This window comes from Entelurus aequoreus, linkage group LG27 (assembly GCF_033978785.1).
Source record: "Entelurus aequoreus isolate RoL-2023_Sb linkage group LG27, RoL_Eaeq_v1.1, whole genome shotgun sequence".
In the NCBI taxonomy this organism is placed as follows: Eukaryota; Metazoa; Chordata; class Actinopteri; order Syngnathiformes; family Syngnathidae; genus Entelurus; species Entelurus aequoreus.
The window spans coordinates 21,840,394-21,865,449 of NC_084757.1; the positions used below are offsets into that span (position 1 = coordinate 21,840,394).

Genomic DNA, 25,056 nt, shown 5'->3' on the forward strand with positions numbered 1-25,056 from the left:
GAACCATGTCCACTGGAACAAAAGACTGATATTTAAAGGCCTACTGAAATGAAATGTTTTTATTTAAACGGGGATAGCAGATCCATTCTATGTGTCATACTTGATCATTTCGCGATATTGCCATATTTTTGCTGAAAGGATTTAGTAGAGAACAACGACGATAAAGTTCGCAACTTTTGGTCGCTGATAAAAAAAAGCCTTGCCCCTACCGGAAGTAGCGTGACGTCACAAGCTGGAGTGATGCTCACATTTCCCTATTGTTTACACCAGCAGCGAGAGAGATTCGGACCGAGAAAGCGACGATTACCCCACTAATTTGAGCGAGGATGAAAGATTCGTGGATGAGGAAAGTGAGAGTGAAGGACTATAGTGCAGTGCAGGACGCATCTTTTTTCGCTCTGACCGTAACTTAGGTACAAGGGTTCATTGGATTCCACACTTTCTCCTTTTTCTATTGTGGATCACAGATTTGTATTTTAAACCACTTCGGATACTATATCCTCTTGAAAATGAGAGTCGAGAACGCGAAATGGACATTCACAGTGACTTTTATCTCCACGACAACACATCGGCGAAACACTTTAGCTACGGAGCTAACGTGATAGCATCGGGCTCAAATGCAGATATAAACAGACGAAATAAACCCCTGACTGGAAAAATAGACAAAAAATCAACAATACTATTAAACCATGGACATGTAAATACACGGTTAATGCTTTCCAGCTTGGCGAAGATTAACAATGCTGTTGCTAACGACGCCATTGAAGCTAACTTAGCAACCGGACCTCACAAAGCTATGATAAAAACATTAGCGCTCCACCTACGCCAGCCAGCCCTCATCTGCTCATCAACACCCGTGCTCACCTGCGTTCCAGCGATCGACGGAAGGACGAAGGACTTCACCCGATCATCCGTGCGGTCGGCGGCTAGCGTCGGCTAGCGTCGACTAGCGCGTCTGCTATCCAAGTCAAAGTCCTCCTGGTTGTGTTGCTGCAGCCAGCCGCTAATACACCGATCCCACCTACAGCTTTCTTCTTTGCTGTCTTCATTGTTCATTAAACAAATTGCAAAAGATTCACCAACACAGATGTCCAGAATACTGTGGAATTTTGAGATGAAAACAGAGCTTTTTTGTATTGGATTCAAAGGTGTACCAATACTTCCGTTTAACTAGTGACGTCACGCGCATACGTCATCATACAAAGACGTTTTCAACGGGAAGTTTAGCGGGAAATTTAAAATTGTACTTTATAAGTTAACCCGGCCGTATTGGCATGTGTTGCAATGTTAAGATTTCATCATTGATATATAAACTATCAGACTGCGTGGTCGGTAGTAGTGGGTTTCAGTAGGCCTTTAAGCCATTGTGATAATGGGAGACATCAAAACACTTCAGCTTTTGTATTTTTTTTACTCGCTCATGATTCTTACTGCCGTGTGGAGGCCAAATGGCTCTTATCGCACTTCTGACCACTGCTTGGTCAGCGGCTGCGTGCCGTCACTCATTATTACATTGGCAGTCCCAGAAAGCATACAGTAAGCTTGTGAGCGCTCTAAGGCCCCTTCCTACACTAAGGTTAAGGTTATTAAGGTTATCCAGGGTAAATACCACCTAACCTAATCCTTGTCCACACACACACAATGGTCGTTTGTGTGTGTGGTCGCGGAAAATGGGCACGTCATAGTTACCTCCAGTGTTGCTTCATGTGGAAGTTCTTAAATGTAACTTAATTGAACAATATCCAGTGTTGTGGTATTTAAATTAACTGGAATCCAGTGTGCTTTGGGGCCCTATTGTAGTGAATCACACCTGAGATATTATAGATTAATCAAATATTTAATGAACATGTGAAAGTAAACAATGTGATAAAGAACAATCAATCTCGGGATCTAGATATCTGATCAGGACACTCCTCACTCTTTTGCCTTCACCTTCATTTTCCATTCGTTTTTGGTGACTTTATATACTCTGGACCTAGACGTCGAGTCTGCGACATACATGGCGGACAATAACTGATACAGTCTGCTTTGCCAGTCCAAAAGCCTTCGCCGTTTTCCGTAGTCTTCCCTCGAGGGCCAGGTAATACAAAGCACACACTACCTTTTTTATCACATCCACGGGTGCCCCCCTTCTCGTTGTCTCTCCTTCGACAAATGGACAAAGTTTTTTGGTAAGTAGAATCACAGCTGACCTGGACATTGGAAAGTTCTCTTGCCGTCTGAGAAGTGTTGTATCCCAAATAGCTGCAATCGCTTTCCCTTAAGGTATTCATGTGTGATTTCCACAAGCGTCTGTACAGACGGAAGGAGAAACACGGGCATGTCTGGATGACTCGCCTCCATATTTCCAGTGGTTAGCTCCGAGTTACGAAACCGCTTTATTATGAAGCTGGCTGTGGCGCGTTCTTTCTGACGTCACTTCCTGTGTGGGGCGCGGTATTTCTGGCGTCACTTCCTCTCCGAACTCAGTCCATACAAAGCTAAGAGCCGGAGATTCAAGAAATAGACGGCACACTTACCCGTGTAAAAAATTATCCAAGGATGGGAACCTTAAACGATGATTTAGTGGGGCTGAGGCTAAAAAATTCTTCGTTTAATGAGTTATCCGGCTTAATGTAGACCGGATCTAAGGTAGTGTGCCGTGAGATACAGCCGGGTGTGCCGTGGGAGATTATCTAATTTCACCTATTTGGGTTAAAAATATTTTTTGCAAACCAGTAATTATAGTCTGCAAATTGTGTGTTGTTTGTGTGTCGTGCTGTCTAGAGCTCGGCAGAGTAACCGTGTAATACTCTTCCATATCAGTAGGTGGCAGCCGGTAGCTAATTGCTTTGTAGATGTTGGAAACAGCGGGAGGCAGTGTGCAGGTAAAAATGTGTCTAATGCTTAACCCAAAAATAAACAAAAGGTGAGTGCCCCTAAGAAAAGGCATTGAAGCTTAGGGAAGGCTATGCAGAACGAAACTAAAACTGAACTGGCTATAAAGTAAACAAAAACAGAATGCTGGACGACAGCAAAGACTTACTGTGGAGCAAAGACGGTGTCCACAATGTACATCCGAACATGACATGACAATCAACAATGTCCCCACAAAGAAGGATAAAAACAACTGAAATATTATTGATTGCTAAAACAAAGTAGATGCGGGAAATATCGCTCAAAGGAAGACATGACAATGCTACAGGAAAATACCAAAAAAAGAGAAAAAGCCACCAAAATAGGAGCGCAAGACAAGAACTAAAACACTACACACAGGAAAACAGCAAAAAAACTCAAAATAAGTCACGGCGTGATGTGACAGGTCGTGACAGCACACCTACTTTGAGACAAGAGCTATATTGATGCATGCTTGGTTATGCTTTAAAGTCATATCCAACAATTACGACAACGACTCTTTACTGTCAACTGAGTTTAGTTTTTTAATTATTTCTTCTGGTGGTGTGCCTCCGGATTTTTTCAACGCAAAAAATGTGCCTTGGCTCAAAAAAGGTTGAAAAACACTGGTCTAAAGGACAGCTTCAGCCTGAGCGGCCGTTTTCCGCCTGACACTGGTGTTTGACTTGTTTCCATTCAAAAACTTAACTATATTTCTTTACGTTAAAAAGTGCACGCTTGGAAGAGGTGGGCCTTGCCACAGCACCATTGTATATGTATATTCAAAATAATCCACCTAGTAAATGTGCAACAATTTAAGTCACAGAACCGATGTATTGTCTCAAACGCGGCCTAAATATTTTGCATTTATAGTATCTATAAAAAGACTTAGAATGCATTGTTGGTATTGGTCTTAAATATCTTTGTTTGAACTGCTTGTCTGTGCTTGCAGGATGTCGGCATGCAACGCACACAACCACGAGCTGCAGCGCAAAGTGTCCCAGCTTGAAAAATGCAACATGTAAGAGACTCGAAAAATGTGGCTGCTATTTCCACCTCCCTGAGAGCACGATGTAATCTTAATGGTGGCGGCGCTACGCTGACATTTTTATCAACTGCCCTCACATCCATTCAAGTCTGCCCTCAGCGCAGTTGTTTTTTTTCATGTACTTGTCCCCCAGGTCGCTAATGGAACAGTTGCGCCGGCTCCAAGCTCTGGTTATGAATACATCTAACAAGCCAGCCCAGACTGGGACATGCGTGCTGGTAAGAACGACAAGATGCCACAAACCTTGATGGCGGGCCAAAATGTCAAGTAGAGAAATAAAAGGCAGCTCGTGATCTAAATAGACCTGAGACATCTCAAAGGACACACAAAAGCACAATTGCCACGTAAAGAAGTACCGTTTTTGAACGGACGCCACATATCCTCTTTGATCACCGCCATGGCACAGCATGCTACACTCCAGGCCACAAGTCTTCTCCAATATTTGAGCTTTAATGAATGTGAATACAGAACGAATTGCATGCAAAACTTACCAAAATGTGCTATTATTGAAGGTTTGTTGGTGCTGAAAGTGAATATAACATAATTAAAATGCATTAATTCATTAAAATTTCAACAACAACAAAAATATGCCAATCTTCTCTTTGATAGATTAATTTCTAATAGTTGATAGTGTTTATTTAAAAGGATAACAATTATATTAAATAAATAAAAATTCCATTAATTCAATAAATTGTCTTAAAGTAATTAAAAATTATGCTAAATAAATATTACGGTAACACTTCAGTATGGTTCTCGCCCGGAAAAGGGTGGAGTGCCATCTCCGGGTTGGGGAGGAGACCCTGCCTCAAGTGGAGGAGTTCAAGTACCTAGGAGCCTTGTTCACGAGTGAGGGAAGAGTGGATCATGAGATCAACAGGCGGATCGGTGCGGCATCTTCAGTAATGCAGACGCTGTATCGATCCGTTGTGGCGAAGAAGGAGCTGAGCCGGAAGGCAAAGCTCTCAATTTACCGGCCGATCTACGTTCCCATCCTCACCTATGGTCATGAGCTTTGGGTTATGACCGAAAGGACAAGATCACGGGTATAGGCGGCCGAAATGAGTTTCCTCCGCCGGGTGGCGGGGCTCTCCCTTAGAGATAGGGTGAGAAGCTCTGCCATCCGGGGGGAGCTCAAAGTAAAGCCACTGCTCCTCCACATCGAGAGGAGCCAGATGAGGTGGTTCGGGAAATCTGGTCAGGATGCCACCCGAACGCCTCCCTCGGGAGGTGTTTGGGGCATGTCCAGCCGGTTGGAGGCCACGGGGAAGACCCAGGACACGTTGGGAAGACTATGTCTCCCGGCTGGCCTGGGAACGCCTAGGGATCCCCCGGGAGGAGCTGGACGAAGTGGCTGGGGAGAGGAAAGTCTGGGCTTCCCTGCTTAGGCTGCTGCCCCCGCGACCCGACCTCGGATAAGCGGAAGAAGATGGATGGATGGATGGATGGATGGACTTTAGTATGGGGAATATATTCACCATTAATTAGTTGCTCATTAAAGCAAACAATACTTAATTTAGAGTTATTTGGACACTAGGGGAACATGCAAGGGTTAGGGTTAGCGTTACTAATAAGCAATAATTCTTAGGTTATAGAGGGAAGACTCTTAGATAATGGCTTACTGGTTGTATAAAAAAGGCCATGCAGAATAAGGCATTAAGTACTTAATAATGACTAATTAAGAGCCAATATGTTACTAATTTGCATGTTAATAAGCAACTAATTAATGGTGAATATGTGTTCCCCATACTAAAGTGTTACCAATATTACATTTTGAAAAAGTCCTTGTATATATAAATTAGTCACAAAAAAGTATGTTGGTCAAGAAATTATTTATAAATAGGTAAATAATAAAAAAATATATTTCACTCTACTTGACATGTAAAAATTGGTCGATAAATAATGGATAAATAAGTAGTTTTTACATATTTTTCCCTCCATTATAAAATATTAAAATATTATTTAATTATAGGGTTGAAATTGTATATATTTTTTATTTATTTATTGGGTTTATTTTTATTGACTTTTATTTTAAACAACATGAGTGGTACATTTGAAAAATATAGATACTTGGTATAGTTAAAAAAAAAAGAAGTAAATAACCTGAAAAAATATATATCCCAACACGTCCCCTGCAGAGACACTACAATAGCTCCCATGGGGCTATTTCTGTATTATGCAAATATTGCTCAAAGTTGCTCTTTTTTTTTGGCGTACATTTTAATTATTAGCGCTTATGAGATGTTCTGAAAATAAAAGAATGTAGCATTTAATGAATTAATCCATCACACAATCCAATAAATGTGAGTTTCATGTCTGACTAGACTTAATGACTTAAGCAGAGCAGCCCTGCAGGCACGACATTCTGTGTAAAAAAGCGGTCTATGCAAATTCAAGCCTTGTTGTGTGTCCCCTTGTCCTCTGCTTTTGACTTCTTTATCCCCCGTGTTCTTAGGTGCTCCTGCTGTCCTTCTCCCTAATCCTCATTCCCAGCCTCAAGCCCTTTGCCGACACCAAAGTCAGCCAAGGAGACTTCAGTCCAGTGAGAAGTGAGTACCCTTCAGCATTAAAAATCTCCATATGCCCACCAGACAACTAAAGCCTGCTCCCCTGTGAGTCACCCCGCTGGAACCCAGAGTTGACCCTTACAAGTCACATTCGAGGATTTACAGTCAATTTCACACCACCTAATTTACAAACCCCAAAACCAGTGAAGTTGGCACGTTGGGTACATCGTGAATAAAATCATAATAAAATGATTTGCAAATCCTTTTCAACCTGTAGTCAATTGAATAGACTGCAAAGACAAGATATTTAATGTTCAAACTGGAAAAGTTGTTATTTTTTGCAAATGTTAGCTCATTTGGAATTTGATGCCTGCAACATGTTTCAAAAAAGCTGGCACAAGTGGCAAAAAAGACTGAGAAAGTTGAGGAATGCTCATCAAACACTTATTTGGAACATCCCACAGGTGGACAGACTAATTGTGAACAGGTGGGTGCCATGATTGAGTATAAAAGCAGCTTCCATGAAATGCTCAGTCATTCACAACGAAGGATGGGGCGAGGGTCACCACTTTGTGAAGAAATGCGTGAGCAAATTGTCCAACAGTTTAAGAACAATATTTCTCAACGAGCTATTGCAAGGAATTTAGGGATTTCACCATCTACCCCCCGCAATATTATCAAAAGGTTCTGAGAATCTGGAGAAATCACTGCACGTAAGTGATGATATTACGGACCTTCGATCCCTCAGGCGGTACTGCATCAAAAATTGACATCAGTGTGTAAAGGATATCACCACATGGGCTCAGGAGCACTTCAGAAAACCACTGTCAGTAACTACAGTTGGTTGCTATATTTGCAAGTTAAAACTCTACTATGCAAAGCCAAAGCCATTTATCAACAACACCCAGAAACGCCGCCGGCTTTGCTGGGCGGAGCTCATCTAAGACGGACTGATGCAAAGTGGGAAATTTTTCTGTGGTCTGACGAGTCCAGTGTTTTTGGAAACTGTCGACGTCGTGTCTTCCAGAACAAAGAGGAAAAGAACAATCCGGATTGTTATAGGCGCAAAGTTCAAAGGCCAGCATCTGTGATGGTATGGGGGTGTATTAGTGCCCAAGACATGGGTAACTTACACATCTGTGAAGGCACCATTATTGCTGAAAGGTACATACAGGTTTTGGAGCAACATATGTTGCTATCCAAGCAACGTTATCATGGACGTTACCACAGCGTGGCTTTGTAGTAAAAGAGTGCGGATACTAGACTGGCCTGCCTGTAGTCCAGACCTGTCTCCCATTGAGACTGTTGAACAACTGAAGCTGTACATCAAGCAAGAATAGTAAAGAATTCCACCTGAAAAGCTTAAAAAATTGCTCTCCTTAGTTCCCAAACGTTTACTGAGTGTTTTTAAAAGGAAAGGCCATGTAATACAGTGGTAAAAATGCCCCTGTGCCAACTTTTTTGCAATGTAATGCTGCCAATAAATTCTAAGGTAATGATTATTTTCAAAAAATAACAACGTTTTCCAGTCCGAACGTTAAGTATCTTGTCTTTGCAGTCTATTCAATTGAATATAAGTTGAAAAGGATTTGCAAATCATTGTATTCTGTTTTTATTTACTAATTGTGCCAACTTCACTGGGTTTGGGTTTTGTAATTGGTTTAAAAGAATGCATTACTTTTAGCCATTCAATTACGTCTCACTAATTTAATTAATGTGTTGTTTCCTTATATTGTATCCAAGTGTCTTTTTTTTCAGCATTGTCTTATCAAAATATATAATAAAAGATTTGCAGAAATGTTAGGGGTCTACTCATTAAGGCTGCAACGATCAATTTAATTTGATTAGAGAAAAAAATCCTGTATTTTTTTTCTGTTGCTTTGATTAATTGTCGATTGTCTTGGTCAACATTTTTGGCCTCCGATCGCGATCTGATTTCGAGTCTTGATCCGATTTTTGACAATATGTAATAGACTCCAAAATGTTCTATAACATGTAACTAAAGTAAACACAATAACACAATTTTATAAAGCGTATCTTATTAAATATATAAATTTGCTGGTATTGTTGTAAATCAGGTGCATTAAATGTGTAGGATTGACTGCTACATATATATATATTTTTAACAAAATCAAGTGTCTAGTGCAGGGGTCCCCAAATATTTTGACTCGGGGGCCCAATTGGGTTAAAAGAATCTGGCCGGGGGCCCGGCTGTATATTTTATTATTATATATATATATTATAAAATCCCCTGAAGAGCAGGGAAACCTGCGAAACAGGCTTGTGGATGAAATAGTCCCTGTTTTTTCTTGACCTAACGTATATTATGCTCTACCCCGGTATTGAGCACTGTATAACGGATAAACCACAGAAACCTTGACAATATATATATATATATATTTATTTATGTATGTGTAACACACATTTTTTGTCTTCTTGGCTGTCTTGTAGTCCAATCACGGTCCCTGCAGAACCTCCAGGCGTCCCGGGTGCTGCACGTCGACGACCCTCCGTTGTCGACCGGAGACAAATCGGAGCATGCGCATTTCCTGGAAAAATCGGGATTGGAAATCACCAGCCTGATGGGTAACATGAAGCTGAAGCAAGAACTGGACGCCGTGTCCCCAAACAGCAGTCGGGAAGAAAGCCTGGGTCATTTCCACCTGGACCCCATCACGGGCCACGTATCCACCGTCACCTTGGACCCGAAACGGTCCGCCGGTCTCCCGCCGAACGCCGACGACATGTAGAACAAATTGTCCTCATCAATCAGTCGTAATCAAGTTGTCATGACCATGTTTTGTATCAGTGACTGTTAAAGTGAAATTGCCTGTCAGCTTTTGATAGAAAACCAGCGTGATGTAGGAGTGGTGGGGCGGTGGGAGGGCAGCAAATAGAGCGGCAACACTGTGATCTCAGTGGATAATTTGTGAACTATTAGTAACGATTTGGAAAGCGCGCTTGCATTGATGGAGAAAAATAACCTGCAATAAAAAGATAGTATACGATGCCAGAAAGGCTTCTTTTCCTTGCAGGCTTTAGGACTCGGTGCTTCTGCCTGTGTAGCAGTGATGAAACGTCTAGACGAGGCATCTCCCAAAGGGCGAATATGTCAGCGGGGACAAAAAAAGGTAGAAAACTAGGGCAAAGGTTTCACGGACGGCCGCTTATCACATGACCCCCTGCCCACTTATTGACATGTTGACATATTTACTCATTGGAGACGCTTATCTGACTTTTTACAGCCACACTGATGGGAGGGAAGGATTCCAGCGGTTAATTGGATCAGCAGAATACCCTATCTATAATATCGCCACAATAAAATGAAAATGAATAGTAAAATTGTGTATAAAAAATGCTGTAAATCTCCAAGAATGATGTATCAATGCAAAAGGTTGTAATTCTACAAGATATCATTTTAGATTATTATGACTGTTTTTGCAATACTACAAAAAAATTGTAATTTCTCTGGTAAAAAGTAAATTGATTTCATGCAATATTTTTAAACAAAATAAAACATTTTACTTTTTTATGAGAGAAGAGTGCAATCCTCGTTCTTCCGGCTGAGAACCATGGCCTCACATTTGGAGGTCATGGTCAATACTGTCAATACTCTCTTTACATTTTGTGACTTGAATATTAACCAAGTGTTAGTGATATTAATATTATAAGCGCTAACACAGACAAACTATTTATAGCGGCGCTGTGATCATTTCCTATGTGCCTATGTTTACATCATCCACTGATCTGCTGTTTCCTTGCTCCCTGTAAGATTATTCTAGATCATAAATCATGCATCTCACCTGGACAGTAGAAAGCTGGTGACATAATCCAACAAGTTGGGACAATTTGAGAGCCATTTAGGACCTGGAACTGGCGAAAACGACACGAAAAGTGCTTGTTCCCCCCTCTTCCCCACCCCGTTTCTTTGCAAGGATTATGAGACATTTTTAATATAAATGGGTATATATGAACATTTTAGCAGTCTGCATCCTAATGACAGCAGACATTGTACAGTAAGTGATGTTTGAATATATGTGTTGGCTCTGAAAATCATAACGTCTGCAGTCAGCAGAAATCAGTGATGAAGAAAACAAAAAAATCAAGCGTGATGCCTTTTTTAAATTAATGCGTCCCGGAAGAGTTAGTGCTGCAAGGGGTTCTGGGTATTTGTTCTGTTGTGTTTATGTTGTGTTACGGTACGGATGTTCTCCCGAAATGTGTTTGTCATTCTTGTTTGGTGTGAGTTCACAGTGTGGCACATAATTGTAACAGTGTTAAAGTTGTTTATACGGTCACCCTCAGTGTGACCTATATGGCTGTTGATCAAGTATGGCTTGCATTCAATTATGTGTGTTTAAAAGCCGCATATATTATGTGACTGGACCGGCACGCTGTTTGTATGGAGGAAAAGCGGATGTGACGACAGGTTGTAGAGGATGCTAAAGGCAGTGCCTTTAAGGCACGCCCCCAATATTGTTGTCCGGGTGGAAATCGGGAGAATGGTTGCCCCGGGAGATTTTCGGGAGGGGCACTGAAATTCGGGAGTCTCCTGGGAAAATCGGGAGGGTTGGCAAGTATGTTCTAGTCCCCTGGCCATGATGTAAAAAAGGCAGTAAAATTACAATTTCAAAGAAAAAGAAAAAAAAGGGAGAAAAAGTAAAAACACAATACATATACAATATAATAACAAAATAAAATCCAACATCACAACATAACATTTATTATTGTTATTATTTGATCAAATGCATTTAATATTTAGAATGCATTAAAAAAAAATCCATCACTCGTCATGTCTTTTATAATGATTGTGAATGGTAGGCAAGATTCCAAAAAAGATGCAGTTCCCCTTTAAAGTGGAATTGCTTTGTAGATACACTGAGATGAAGTCTAAATTCATTGTGTTCTTCATGGTGTTTGTGAAACTGCACCATTTTTTTCCTCAGAATTTTCAACTAGCTGGAAGTGTTTTGTCAAGAGGATTTTTTGTAATATGTACATTTTCAGAATCTGCTCGTTGTATTTAGGGCCGAAGTAAAACAAAGAAAACAATATGAAGTTATTACGCCATGATTTTACCCGCCCGGCCCACGTGGGAATATATTTTCCTCCATGAGGCCCCTGAGCTAAAATGAATTTGACACCCCTGGTCTAATAAAAAAACGTATGTTTCTTTCTTGTGTAGACGAAGGAGGAACAACAACATGTAACAATATATCAATTATTTATTGCTCAAACGGCACAATTGCCGTCCTCCCGTGTAACTCAGAGCTACTTCCGGTTCCTATCTATGGCAGTAAACCTTCCGGGTCATAATGTGTATAAACAACATACCCACGTCCTGACTTCCTAGTTTACATGTATTTATATATTCACTTAAAGGCCGAGTGAATGGACATTTTTTTATTCAAACGGGGATAGCAGATCCATTCTATGTGTCATACTTGGTCATTTTGCGATATTGCCATATTTTTGCTGAAAGGATTTAGTAGAGAACATCGACGATAAAGTTCGCAACTTTTGGTCGCTGATAAAAAAAAGCCTTGCCTGTATCAGAAGTAGCGTGACGTCACAGGTTGAAAGGCTCCTCACATTTCCCCATTGTTTACAATGCAGCCAGAGCGATTCGGACCGAGAAAGCGACGATTACCCCATTAATTTGAGCGAGGATGAAAGATTTGTGGATGAGGAACGTCAGAGTGAAGGACTAGAGTGTAGTGCAGGACGTATCTTTTTTCGCTCTGACCGTAACTTATTGGATTCCACACTTTCTCCTTGTTCTATTGTGGATCACGGCTTTGTATTTTAAACCACCTCGGATACTATATCCTCTTGAAAATGAGAGTCAAGAACGCGAAATGGACATTCACAGTGACTTTTATCTCCACGACAATACATCGGCGATGCTCTTTAGCTACGGAGCTAACGTGATAGCACATCGGGCTTAAATGCAGATAGAAACAAAAGAAATAAACCCCTGACTGGAAGGATAGACAGAAAATTAACAATACTATTAAACCCTGGACATGTAAATACACGGTTGATGCTTTCTAGCTTGGCGAAGCTTAACAAGGCTGTTGCTAACGACGCCATTGAAGCTAACTTAGCAACGGGACCTCACAGAGCTATGATAAAAACATTAGCTATCCACCTACGCCTGCCAGCCCTCATCTGCTCATCAATACCCGTGCTCACCTGCGTTCCAGCGATCGACGGAGCGACGATCATAGATGCGGTCGGCGGCCCGGAGACGGAGGAGGTCAAGGTGATGTCTGAGGCTAGCGCGTCTGCTATCCATCTCAAAGTCCTCCTGGTTGTGTTGCTGTAGTCCGGCGCTAATACACCGATCCCACCTACAACTTTCTTCTTTGCAGTCTTCATTGTTCATTAAACAAATTGCAAAAGATTCACCAACACAGATGTCCAGAATACTGTGGAATTTTGAGATGAAAACAGAGCTTTTTTGTATTGGATTCAGTGGTGTACCAATACTTCCTGTTCAACGATTGACGTCACGCGCATACGTCATCATATATAGACGTTTTCAACCGGAAGTTTAGCGGGAAATTTAAAATTGCACTTTATAAGTTAACCCGGCCGTATTGGCATGTGTTGCAATGTTAAGATTTCATCATTGATATATAAACTATCAGACTGCGTGGTCGGTAGTAGTGGGTTTCAGTAGGCCTTTAAGGTATTCATGTGTGATTTCCACAAGCGTCTGTACATGTAGAAGAATGGAGGGGAATCTTAAATAATGGTTTAGTGTGGATGAAACTGGGCTTAGGCTAAATAATTATACGTTTAAGGGGTTAGTGTAGTCATAGCCTTAGTCTCTTCTCACGGATAGGGCCATCCCCTTTCTCCAAGATGAATATAACATTCACCATATGCAGAACACAACGCAAGTTAGTTAGTTCACTTCATAAGGAACACTTAAAACTTTGATAACACATTCGTAAATTCACAAGTTGATTTAATGTTATGTTAGTAGGTGACCACAGATGACGCGCTAGCTGTTCAAAGTCGGGACCCGGGGTGGACCACTCATCTGTGCATCAGTTGGGGACGTCTCTGCGCTGCTGACTTGTCTCCACTCAAGATGATCCCCTGCTGGCCCCACTATGGACTGGACTCTCACACTATTAACCAGGTCCCCCACATCTGTGGTCCCCTCCAATCTGAGCCGAGGATGTCTTTGTGCCTTGTACAGCCCTTTGAGACACTTGTGATTTAGGGCTATATAAATCAACTTTGATTGATTGATTGATTGATAGATTATCAAAAGATTGCATCTTTTTCCGCAACTTTTCCAAAGAAAGTTTTCATTAAACGACTGGAGCAAGGATTTCATAAACAACATTCTGAAGCATGTTTTACCAACTGCTGATTAGTATTGATTGTTTTTGTTCAGTTACCGAGCAAACACTGTCACATCATCCATATTGGATTGTCAAACTACATGTGTTGCAGCTGGATTAATCCAACCCATGGAAGTTATTTTGTTTTTCAACTTTTTAATCAGCTTAAAAGTGTCTTGGCAATCAGCGTCTCTCATCAGCATCTTTAACGCAGTGCTTTGATGAAGCAAAACCTCAGAGGAGCCTCGCTGCGACTCCCTCTAGATCTGGTGGGCCATAAAAGGAATGATGCCCATCAAAAGAAAACCCTCATCTTTGATTTTTTTTTTTTAATCAACAAATGGGATTTACCCTAGGAAAACCTCTAAACTGAAGACCTCCACAAGCTCTCTCAAACACAATAATGCTCTCCCACCCACCCATTTCCTGCCATTCAGCAAAGGGAGGAAATGAAAAAGTAACGTCAGACAAGAGAGCAGAAATCAATAGATGGAACCTGAAAGAAGTGTTTAACCATTTTAAGATGGATGCTGTCTTGTCTTGTTTATTGGGTTGCAACTTCCTTTGAATAAAACATGGAGGACGATAAATAGTTTTCCGCGATTAGATTACCAGGATTTTGGCTGAAGTGTGATTATCAGCTAATTGCATTAATCGGACATTGTATTAATCTTGTGCAGTTTTTAACTGCTACCTCATTTGTCTGCTGTCTGGATGCCACTTATCTCTGTGAGCTGTCCAAATATCAGCCGGACCAAGACGGTTTGGGCGAGGCATTAATTCCTGGGGATTCTTCCAAACTGTAGCGTCATTTACATAAGATTTGTACCCAACTAGAAATTTGCACGTTTACCGAATCACTGAGTCAGTCAGTATTGTACAAATTGACAACATGTAGGCATGATCTTACATACGTTTCAGCAAGGATTTTATGCTACTTGATCTTCTCAAGGGACACTAGGAGAGAAAGTCAACTTGGATTTAGTTAAGAGTAGTCAGTGTACAGCTTGTACAGTAGCATAAATACACTACCCACTGAAAATGAGTCATTTTTGCCGAAGTGAGTGCACTTTACGGCAGGGGTGTCAAACGTATGGCCCGGTTTTATCCGGCCTGTGGGATGAGTTTGCTAAGTATAAAAATTAGCCCAAATATTTTTTGGGGGCGGTGGGGCGGCGTGGCGAAGTTGGTAGAGTGGCCGTGCCAGCAATCGGAGGGTTGCTGGTTACTGGGGTTCAATCCCCACCTTCTACCATCCTAGTCACGTCCGTTGTGTCCTTGGGCAAGACACTTCACCCTTGCTCCTGATGGCTGCTGGTTAGCGCCTTGCATGGCAGCTCCCGCCATCAGTGTGTGAATGTGTGTGTGAATGGGTGAATGTGGAACTGTCAAAGTGCTTTGAGTACCTTGAAGGTAGAAAAGCGCTATACAAGTATAACCCATTTATCATTTATTTATTTAGCTCGGTTGGTAGAGTGGCCGTGCCAGCAACTTGAGGGTTCCAGGTTCGATCCCCGCTTCTGCCCTCCTAGTCACTGCCATTGTGTCCTTGGGCAAGACACTTTACCCACCTGCTCCCAGTTTAAATAAAACTTAGATATTGGGTTTCACTATGTAAAGCGCTTTGAGTCACTAGAGAAAAAGTGCTATATAAATATAATTCACTTCACTTCACTTAATGAAAGAAACTACTGTTCTAAATGTGTCCACTAGATGTCACAATAGCAATTCTTTGTATCTTTGTAGATGATGCCATATATGTAAAAATAAAAATAAACCACATGATGTTATTAGTGCACCAGTCGAGGAAAATGTGCAAACTACATAAATAACATCCTGTAAGTTGATTTTGATATTATTTTGTTTTATCTTGATGGATTGAAAATTAACACCAATGAGTTGACTGGTGAACATTATCACATCATTTATTCAGAAAGTTTAAATAACGACAAATAAAGATGGAATACCACTAATTGCAACTTGTAAGTGTTAAAAAAACAACAACAACATTATGATTTGTACATTTTCAGAGTGTGCTTGTTCTATTTTTAAACTAAGAAAACAATCTGAAGTTGTCTTTATTTTTAAGTTATCGTGCCGTGATGTTACCAGTCCGGCCCACTTGGGAGTAGATTTTTCTTCATGTGGCCCCCGATCTAAAATGAGTTTGACACCCCTGCTTTACAGTAAACATATGTACTAAACTGTGTTCAAAGTGTAAATATTTGGTGTGAGCACCATTATCTAGCATGAGGACTGGTTGGCTTTCACATCTATACCAATTGCCAGTACCTAGGAATCCATACCACTACTTGACAGTACTAATTTTTGTAATTTTTACGTGTGTTTAAAATGTGTTAATATATCAGAATCAGAATCAGAAATACTTTAATAATCCCTGAGGGGAAATTAAGATTTTCAGTAGAATCCTAATCAAGAGCAGACAAACATTACAGGGAGACAGAACCGGACCGCTGACGGGTCTGCCAACTTCCGGCGCCCCTTACAAAAAAGGTGAGAAACAGGTAAACGCTGGGGGGGGTGAGAAAAAAAAGATTCAGTCTAAGCCTGGGCCCCTGGAGAGGGGGTACAGACTGAGACCAGGGGGAAAAAACTCATAGCCATAGCACACAAACATGTGTGTAAGAGGGAAACATCAAAGAACACAAAAGACATTAAAGACATTAAAAGAGCAGAGCTGATGCAACCAGCCACTTCTACACACAGCCACAAAAGTAAAACAACAACAACAACAACAACAAAATATGTATACTGTGGTGGCCTCTGCGGTGTTCGACGCCATCGTCTGCTGGAGTGGGGGGAGCATGGCCAGAGACAGGAGCAGACCCAACAAAGCAACCAAGAGAGCCGACTCCACCCTCGGCCGCCCACCAACTCTCGGCCAGTGTCCAGTCCGCATGGATGAGCGAGGATGCGTCCAAGGAGACCGAGGTGTCCGATACCTGCTCATTCAGCCAAGACACTGTGAAAACGTGTCCGTCCCGACGCTCAGCCCCAGCTCCGAAATGTACATTGTTTATAAAAAATTTTTTTTTTTTTTCATTCAACATTTAACTGGGAGCTGTGCTGCTCAGTACTTACACGCCTATGTCACATTTGCAAGTACTGTACTCTGTTGTCTAGTAGACTTTGAATGCAGTTGCAATTCCAAGTCGTTAGATGGCAGTAGTGTATAGCCGATGGTATGTTGCCAGGAGCTAGTCTTTCCCGTTGAGGTAGATGTGGCAGTTCTATCTATTGTTGAGCCCTACAAAGTTGTGTGTACTGTTTGTATAGTATGTATTACAAACCAGCTGTTTGATTGTAACATAACGCGTGTTGTCCTGAAGTCAATTGTTAATATTCTTTACATAATTACATGATAATACTTTTGTATTGTTTACACAATGTGCAAAGACATATATAGTGAGTGCAATGCTTTAATTTGGAGCGAAAGTTTGTTTTTATTTCTTGGATGCTTTAAAATCGTTTAACAGCAGTTGGGTGATGTCACTTCCGCTAAATTACTTCCTGTTGGTTGACTTCCGATATTCGTCATGTTGTAATAATCTCTGTTGCCGTCCTACACAAAGCAGTTAGAAACAATGCCGTGAGTTGTCTTTAACAAGTTAAGAACATGTCAGACATGTTAAAAAAGTGTAATAGTGCCGAAATCTTGAATTAAATTGTCGGATTAGATACGTGTTCAAGTCCTTCAGGCAGACTGGGATCTTCCTCTGCTGGACATTTTTGGACATTACAATTACATTTTGTATGTCCTAGTAGACAAATATGTAGAGGCATTATGTATGTTTGTGTCTTTGTTTTTTCAGTTTTTCACCGTCATGTCTATGAAGAAATGTCACAAGTAAATGGTCACGCTTACAACAACGTTCTTTTCATTGACTCCGGTTTGGCTCGGTGTTGAGTCGGCGTTTCTACACGTTCCTACGAGAACACTAAATAATGGATTAAATGCATGTAGGGCATTCCTCGACAGTCAAAGTGCTTTACAGTGAAAACCCAGAATCCATCCACTCCACATGTATACATTAATATGGTGGTAAGCTACAAATGTAGCCACAGCTGCCCTGGGGTAGACTGATGGGAAGGTGGTTGCCAATTTGAGCCTATGGCCTCTCCAACCGGGAACCCTCAAGTTGCTGGACAGCCTCTCTACCATCTGAGCTACGTCGCTCCGTAACGTGCGTCTTAGTTGTAGTTTCCATGACTGAATTGCCATGTAAAATCACTAATGCTAATCATCAGCATGTCTACGGCAAGTCCAACGTAAATTAGCATCGAGCTAGCGCAATTTGAAAAGTGTAGACTTACTGCTCTTTTGAGCATTTTCATCTTGCTTTGTTGGCATTGAAAACTGGAAAATTACTTTGAGGCAGTCTGACTGAGTACTGCTTGATCGCTTGTTTCCCGGCCAAGTGCTTGAGCCGTTGCAAAGTCTGGAACCAGATGTGACGTCACGTGACACAATGGTATCGAAATATAGCACTGTTTGATTTAACTTGAATGCATACCCAGTCGTCCTGATAGGTTGGTACCTATAAAGGTACCGAATTTGGTACCATCTCTATCTAGCACTGCCTTAATCCTCTGGGAAAGTGTTTCTCAAATAGTGGGTCTAGACCCTTTATGGGGACACGGTAAGGTATCAGAGGGTCGTGAGTAGCAGGGGAGATTTTCATAATTTTTGTTTACACTCTAGTATTCATGTTAGTATGAATAATACTGAAGCCTGCAGCTAGGTGGCAGCAGTGCTCAGTCTAATCAACAGCTCCTTCTTGTAGCTTTTAGGAGTAGTAAGTACACTGGGACACATGTGTACAGAGCTAATGGAGGCGGAGAGATAGAGATATTTGTGACAGGAATGGAAAACGGAGCTTCTAGTGCCTGGTTTCTGAGTCATGGGGTGGAGCCACCTTCACATACTACTTCGGCTCCCCAGTCCATTCACTCAGCGCCAGTAGATTCCTGATGGTTCACCCTTCCAGTCGTGTTAATCTCCTCTGCTTTGGCTCCACTCACACTTCTCATTCCCTGTGGGTCTGCAGAGTGTAGTGTTGACTGTTTCCTCTCCACACCTTTTGTGTGCATTTTTGTTGTCTTTTCACAGCTTATGTGTGCATCCTTGGTTATTTTTCCTCAGTCCTTTTTGAATGTGCTTTTTGTTATTATTCTAATGATTTCTTCTTTGCGATGGGGTCCCACTCCGGCAAAGCTGATCGTGACAGAGCTATTGTCAGCAGCATATATGAAGAATACCAATCATACACGCTGTTCTATGTAGTAATTAAATTCAGGGAGGATCATGACAGAAAAAAACTGAGATGCACTGCTCTTGGACACTCCTTTCAACCTTTTCTGAGCCAAGCAGGCCTGGCCCTAACCAATCTGGCGCCCTAGGCAAGATTGTAGGTGCCCCCCCCCCTGCCCCCCCCACACACACACACACACATTGGCAGTGAAGTGTATATACTCACAAGAAACCGAATAGCTTTGTCTTTGACCTTTTTTTTTACTTAAAGAAAGCAAATTAACGTATTATATGAGAATGTTATGTTATGATTATCTTTAACCGAATCGCAGCAGTGCTCAAATCAAAAAACAGCATTCCGTCTCATGTGATATTGCTTAATTAACATTAATGATGTGCACTTTAACAACCAGGCTTACAACTATACCTAATATATAAAGAGGTGGAAAAGTGACTATTACCTGCAGGGCAAACATTAGCTAACGAGAAGGCAATAACAATGTAAACAAAAAACACCTGCTTAAAAGATCTAATACAAATGTCCCTGAGGAATGTAAGGTGAGAGTACTGTAATTACCTAACGTTACATTATTATTTTCCATAACAATTTAGCCCCCTCCACAATATTAACCCGACGTTAAAACAGAACTAGCTATTTATTGATTAGCAAGTGCCGAATCATGTAACATTAGCTTAATGCTAAAAAGCCAGGTTACTATCACATTCTGTAACAGACAAATAATTTCATGTAGGCTAACGTTACCTACTTGCTACCTCTGTCTTTTTCTCGTTTCTCCTCCTCTTCTTTTCTATTTTTTCTTCCCTGGGCACCTGACAGTTTTGGCCGTTTTGATATCTTGTGTTGATTTTTTGATGTGGTAAGAGTCATGATACGGGAAGGGAGGGGGCGCACCGTGCGGGGGGCGGGGGGGTAATGTTGTAACAAATAATATTTCTATTAAATAGGCTTTACATTGCATTTTAATTAACGTGGGATTATTTTTTGTATTTAGAAATAATTGTACCAACTTTTTTTTTTTTTTTTTTTCTCCAACATTTGTGGCACTGGCGCGGCGCCCCATGATGGACGGCGCCCTTAGCATTTGCCTATACGGCCTATGCCACGGGCCGGCCCTGCAGCCAAGGCACATTTTATTCATTGAAAAAATCCTGAGGCACACCACCAGCAGAAATCATTGAAAAATGGAACTCAGTAGCCGATATTGACACTAATAAGTCGTTTTTGCAATTGTTGGATATGAATTCAAACCACAACTAACCTATTTCACTATAACTCTTGTCTCAAAGTAGGTCTACTGTCACGACCTGTCACATCACGTTGTGACTTATTTTGAAGGAGAGGACTTAAAGGGGTGCCTTAAGGAAGGCCTCAGTTATGTAAATCACAAGTTTAAACCTTAGTGTTCTATTATGTTTGATAGCAAAGTTTAAATGTCAATGCGTTAACAATGTGTTTACAGTGGTCCCAGTTCTTCTATACAACAGGATTACTCTAGTGTTTCTAGGAATTTGCTTCAAAAATATTTGTCTCCCAAGATATGAACTACCATATTTTCCGGACTATAAGGCGCACTTAAAATCCTTTATTTTTCTCAACACTCGACAGTGCGCCTTATAACTCGGTGCGCCTAATGTAGGGAATAATTCTGGTTTTGCTTACCAACCTCGAAGTAATTTTATTTGGTTCATGGTGTAATGAAAAGTGTGACAAGTAGAAGGCAGTCAAACATAAGAGATACGTGTAGACTGCAATATGATGGCAATATGACTCAAGTAAACACCACCAACATTGTATTTGTTCCATTGAAAATATAGAATATTACACACAGCGCTCAAAAATGTATCAACATGTTTTAGTACGACTTTGGTAAACTATGAAGCCACACCTCTTGATGTACTTCAATATACGAGTGTTATTATGGTGTGTGTATAAGGTAAGACAAATTATCTGGCGTTTTATTTCGCAATATTATGCAAAAGCATCTTTTCTTACCTTCTGGTACCTGCTGATCTGTATTTGGGATCTGCATCAATCCTGAAAAATTGTGCAAGTCCGCCTTTGTAGTCCGTGTAGACACCGTAGTCGATAAGCTTCTTCTTTTTTTCTATCTCCTTGTTATGGGACATTCATCCTCCGCTGTTGCCATTTCTAATATAAAGTAGTGTAAAGTTATTACTTATATCTGTCAGTAAACTCGCCATGAAAGCGCTAAAACATACCGGTATAGTGAGTTTACATTATTCACCCAAGGAACTTTAATTATTAGAGATTTCCGGTTGGACGGTTTTTCATGGGACACATTTCCAGTGTTGTTGTTTCCGGATGAGGAGATGCTGCTCCGTTATAATTTAAGTCAAGTCTGAATGTCATTAAAACAGTTAGCTCTATCTTTTGACACTTCTTCCACGCTACACCGCTACAACAAAGATGACGGGGAGAAGATGCTGCCGAAAATGAGCCACGTGAATAAGACCGCCCACAAAACGGCGCTTCCGGAAGCGACTGTCAGAAAGCAGCTTGAAGATGATCTGTAAAACATAATCTATGCAACATTTTGACCAAAGAACCACCGTTACATGTTATGTAGACCACAAGGAAGTGTTTTACATTTCAAAAAAATAAATAATAATATGACTCCTTTAATGCGTCCTATAATCTCGTGCGCCTTATATATGAAAAAAAGATTAAAAAAATAGACCATTCATCGGCAGTGCGCCTTATAATCCGGTGTGCCCTATAATCCGTAAAAAAACGGTATATGTCCTCAAAAAGCATGTTGTTTCAACGGTAAATTTGAGTTGCCCAACATCAGGACCTAATTCAACAAGTTCTCAATGTTGTTTTTAATGTTTTGTGCCTGCTGCTACAATAGTTATATTTGGAGCAATTTTGGCAGGTGGATGGTTCCATTTTACCTGCAATCAAAACATAGGAATGGCAATTTTTTAATTATTTCATCAAAAAATAATTGATAATACCCTGTATAGTTAATCCAATATAAATATAAACCTTTGAACAAAGAAGAAGAGTGAAGCTGCAGGAGGCATTAATCTGGAGCATAAAGGAGACCTAATGCTGCTCGAATGCTGAAAAGAAAACCTATGCAGACAGGGACTTTATAGTCCTCAGTAGCGACACATGTTGATACTTTATCAACATCTCAGACCCCACACTTTTAACTTTGACAGGCAATCAAATAAAGGTTTTATTGCGCATGCATCCGAAGATGAAAACCCAGTTATTGATTTTCAAACCGTCCAAACAGAAGTTATGCGAGAAACAACTGACAATAATTTGTATGGAGGATTTATTTGTCTTTATGAACAGAGACATTCTTTTTGGGGCATTTGAAATTAAAGTGGCTCTGACATAAGCACATAAGGAAGGACGGAGAAATAAACACATTGTAAAAGGCGCGGCCAGACAGACGACGCCTACAAGTCACTTTAATTATTCCTGCCTGTGATCACTGTAGGCCGGCTGACAAAATGGTACTTAATGGGAGTGGGAAGGATTTTTCAGCTTGGATGGAGGCAGTCGTAAGCAGTTATATTTAGTGCACAGTTCAGAAATAAAGAGGTTATAACACAATCTTACCCATGATTTGTTGAAATTGTGATTCAGTTAAATGTTACTCATTTAAAACTAAGTAATCTGCTTCAAGCTCAAACCGATGCCATGGTAAACTGAATTACTCATACCCCAGGCAAATGCTGATTAAAGTTGTTGTTTGAATGTAGACGAAGCTGAGAAATATTTATAAAAGTAACTTTACGATCAAATTAGCCATTTGAGGAACAGATCACTTGACATGAGACTCAATGTGGTTTGTTACAAACACGGTCTTGACATAGCTACTAAATCCTTAGGATCAAAGACTGTTGCGTACGGCGGGGGAAGGAGACGACACAACGGCAGGAATCAGTTCAATGGGTTTATTGAATCTGATGAATAGGTGGGATGTGTATGCTACTCTAAGTGAAAGGTGTAAGACGATGTGTAGAATTAACCATGTAAGTGTTAACAGAGGTTGTTGTATGTGCGTGTTGGATGAATCCTTCGTCAGACCAAAGGGGCAAGGCGAGAAAGCAGGCAAGCGGTCAGGGGCTGGAGAGAAGCAACGAGGTCCGCGTCCAAGCAGGGGTCGAGGATCGAGGGAGGCAGTCCAGAATCCAGAGGGAAGTCGAGGCACACAACTCGATCACGAGAAACAGGGGTAGCATTGCGGGGGACACAAAGGACATAGGACACGGGAACAGGGAACGCACAGAGAGAGAGCAAGTTCGCGGAAGGGAAGCCAGAGACGGGACGCGTACTACAAGAGGGAACTATGTTCCGGCACTGGATCTTCGGGTCCGCTGGTCTTTATGCTGTCTGTCTTCATTAGTCCCAGGTGCGCTGATTAGTGATTGCCAGCAGCTTTGCCGGTGGGAGTGGGGGCGTGTACAGCCACGATACTAGCGGAGGTGCTGGCCGAGTTTGCAGCAGAAGACATGAGGGACTGCGCATGCGCCGTGATAAAAGACATTGCTTATGGTTTCAAGATAATACAAATTACTTTTGATGATGCTTAACGTGAATCTTTAAAGGCCTACTGAAAGCCACTACTACCGACCACGCAGTCTGATAGTTTATATATCAATGATGAAATCTTAACATTGCAACACATGCCAGTACGGCCGGGTTAACTTATAAAGTGCAATTTTAAATTTCCCGCTAAACTTCCGGGTCGAAACGCCTCTGAGGATGACGTATGCGCGTGACGTCAATCATTGAAACGAAAGTATTTGGACACCATTGAAGTCAATACGAAATAGCTCTGTTTTCATGTCATTATTCCACAGTATTCTGGACATCTGTGTTGGTGAATCTGTTGCAATTTGTTCATTGCATTATGGAGAAAGAAGCTGAGCAAGCAAAGAAGAAAGTTGTCGGTGCGAAGCGTCTATTTTGCGAGGGAAGTCAGCAGCAACACGTACACAGCCGGCGCTTCTTTGTTTACATTCCCGAAAGATGCAGTCAAGATCGAAGAACTCGGACAATAGAGACTCTTACCAGGAGGACTTTGATTTGGATACACAGATGCGATACCGTGAGTACACAGCTGCACTTCCAAACATTTGATCGCTTGCTATAACTAGCTCGAGCTCGTAGCTAGGAGCTAGGAGCTAGCATTAGGATTAATTTGTGGCATATTAAATATAAGCCTGGTTGTGTTGTGGCTAATAGAGTATATATATGTCTTGTGTTTATTTACTGTTTTAGTCATTCCCAGCTGAATATCAGGTCCCACCCGCGCGCTTCCAAACATTTCATTGCTTGCCAGTACGTGCGTGTCATGTACGTAACTTTGGTTAAATATATAAGCTTTATGAACCTTGGGTTAGGTGAACGGTTATTTGGGCTGAGTGAGTGTGTGTGTTGTGCAGGTGTTTGAATTGTATTGGCGGGTTATATGGACGGGATCCATATTACCCGCTCGAGCTATAACTAGCTCGAGCTAGTAGCTAGTAGCTAGGAGCTAGCATAACAAACACCTAGGTGTTTTTATGCGGGATTAATTTGTGGCATATTAAATATAAGCCTGGTTGTGTTGTGGCTAATAGAGTATATATATGTCTTGTGTTTATTTACTGTTTTAGTCATTTCCAGCTGAATATCAGGTCGCAGCCGGCTCTCGCAGCATCTTCCCTATCTGAATCGCTTCCACTCCCCACTAGTCCTTCACTTGCACTTTACTCAGCCACAAATCTTTCTTCATCCTTGCTCAAATTAATGGGGAAATCGTCGCTTTCTCGGTCCGAATCTCTCTCACTTCATGCGGCCATCATTGTAAACGATAGGGAACTTTGCGTATATGTTCAATTGACTACGTCACGCTACTTCCGGTAGGGGCAAGCCGTTTTTTATCAGATACCAAAAGTTGCGATCTTTATCGTCGTTGTTCTATACTAAATCCTTTCAGCAAAAATATG

The 25,056-nt window shown here is 41.2% G+C and overlaps 1 protein-coding gene across 3 annotated transcripts in view; it reads left to right on the top strand.

Moving 5' to 3' along the window:
• creb3l3a (cAMP responsive element binding protein 3-like 3a) overlaps positions 1-9,443 on the top strand; it is a 36,098-nt gene extending 26,655 nt beyond the window's left edge. For 2 of the 3 annotated variants that reach the window (XM_062039542.1, XM_062039543.1), the window contains exons 7-10: positions 3,827-3,895; positions 4,056-4,140; positions 6,375-6,468; positions 8,866-9,443. In XM_062039542.1, the coding sequence (XP_061895526.1) occupies positions 3,827-3,895; positions 4,056-4,140; positions 6,375-6,468; positions 8,866-9,176 (559 nt within the window). In that variant the 3' untranslated portion in view covers positions 9,177-9,443. The remainder of the gene's footprint in view (positions 1-3,826; positions 3,896-4,055; positions 4,141-6,374; positions 6,469-8,865) is intronic. The other variant, XM_062039544.1, reaches the window with a different exon arrangement.
• The last annotated feature ends 15,613 nt before the right edge of the window (positions 9,444-25,056 follow it).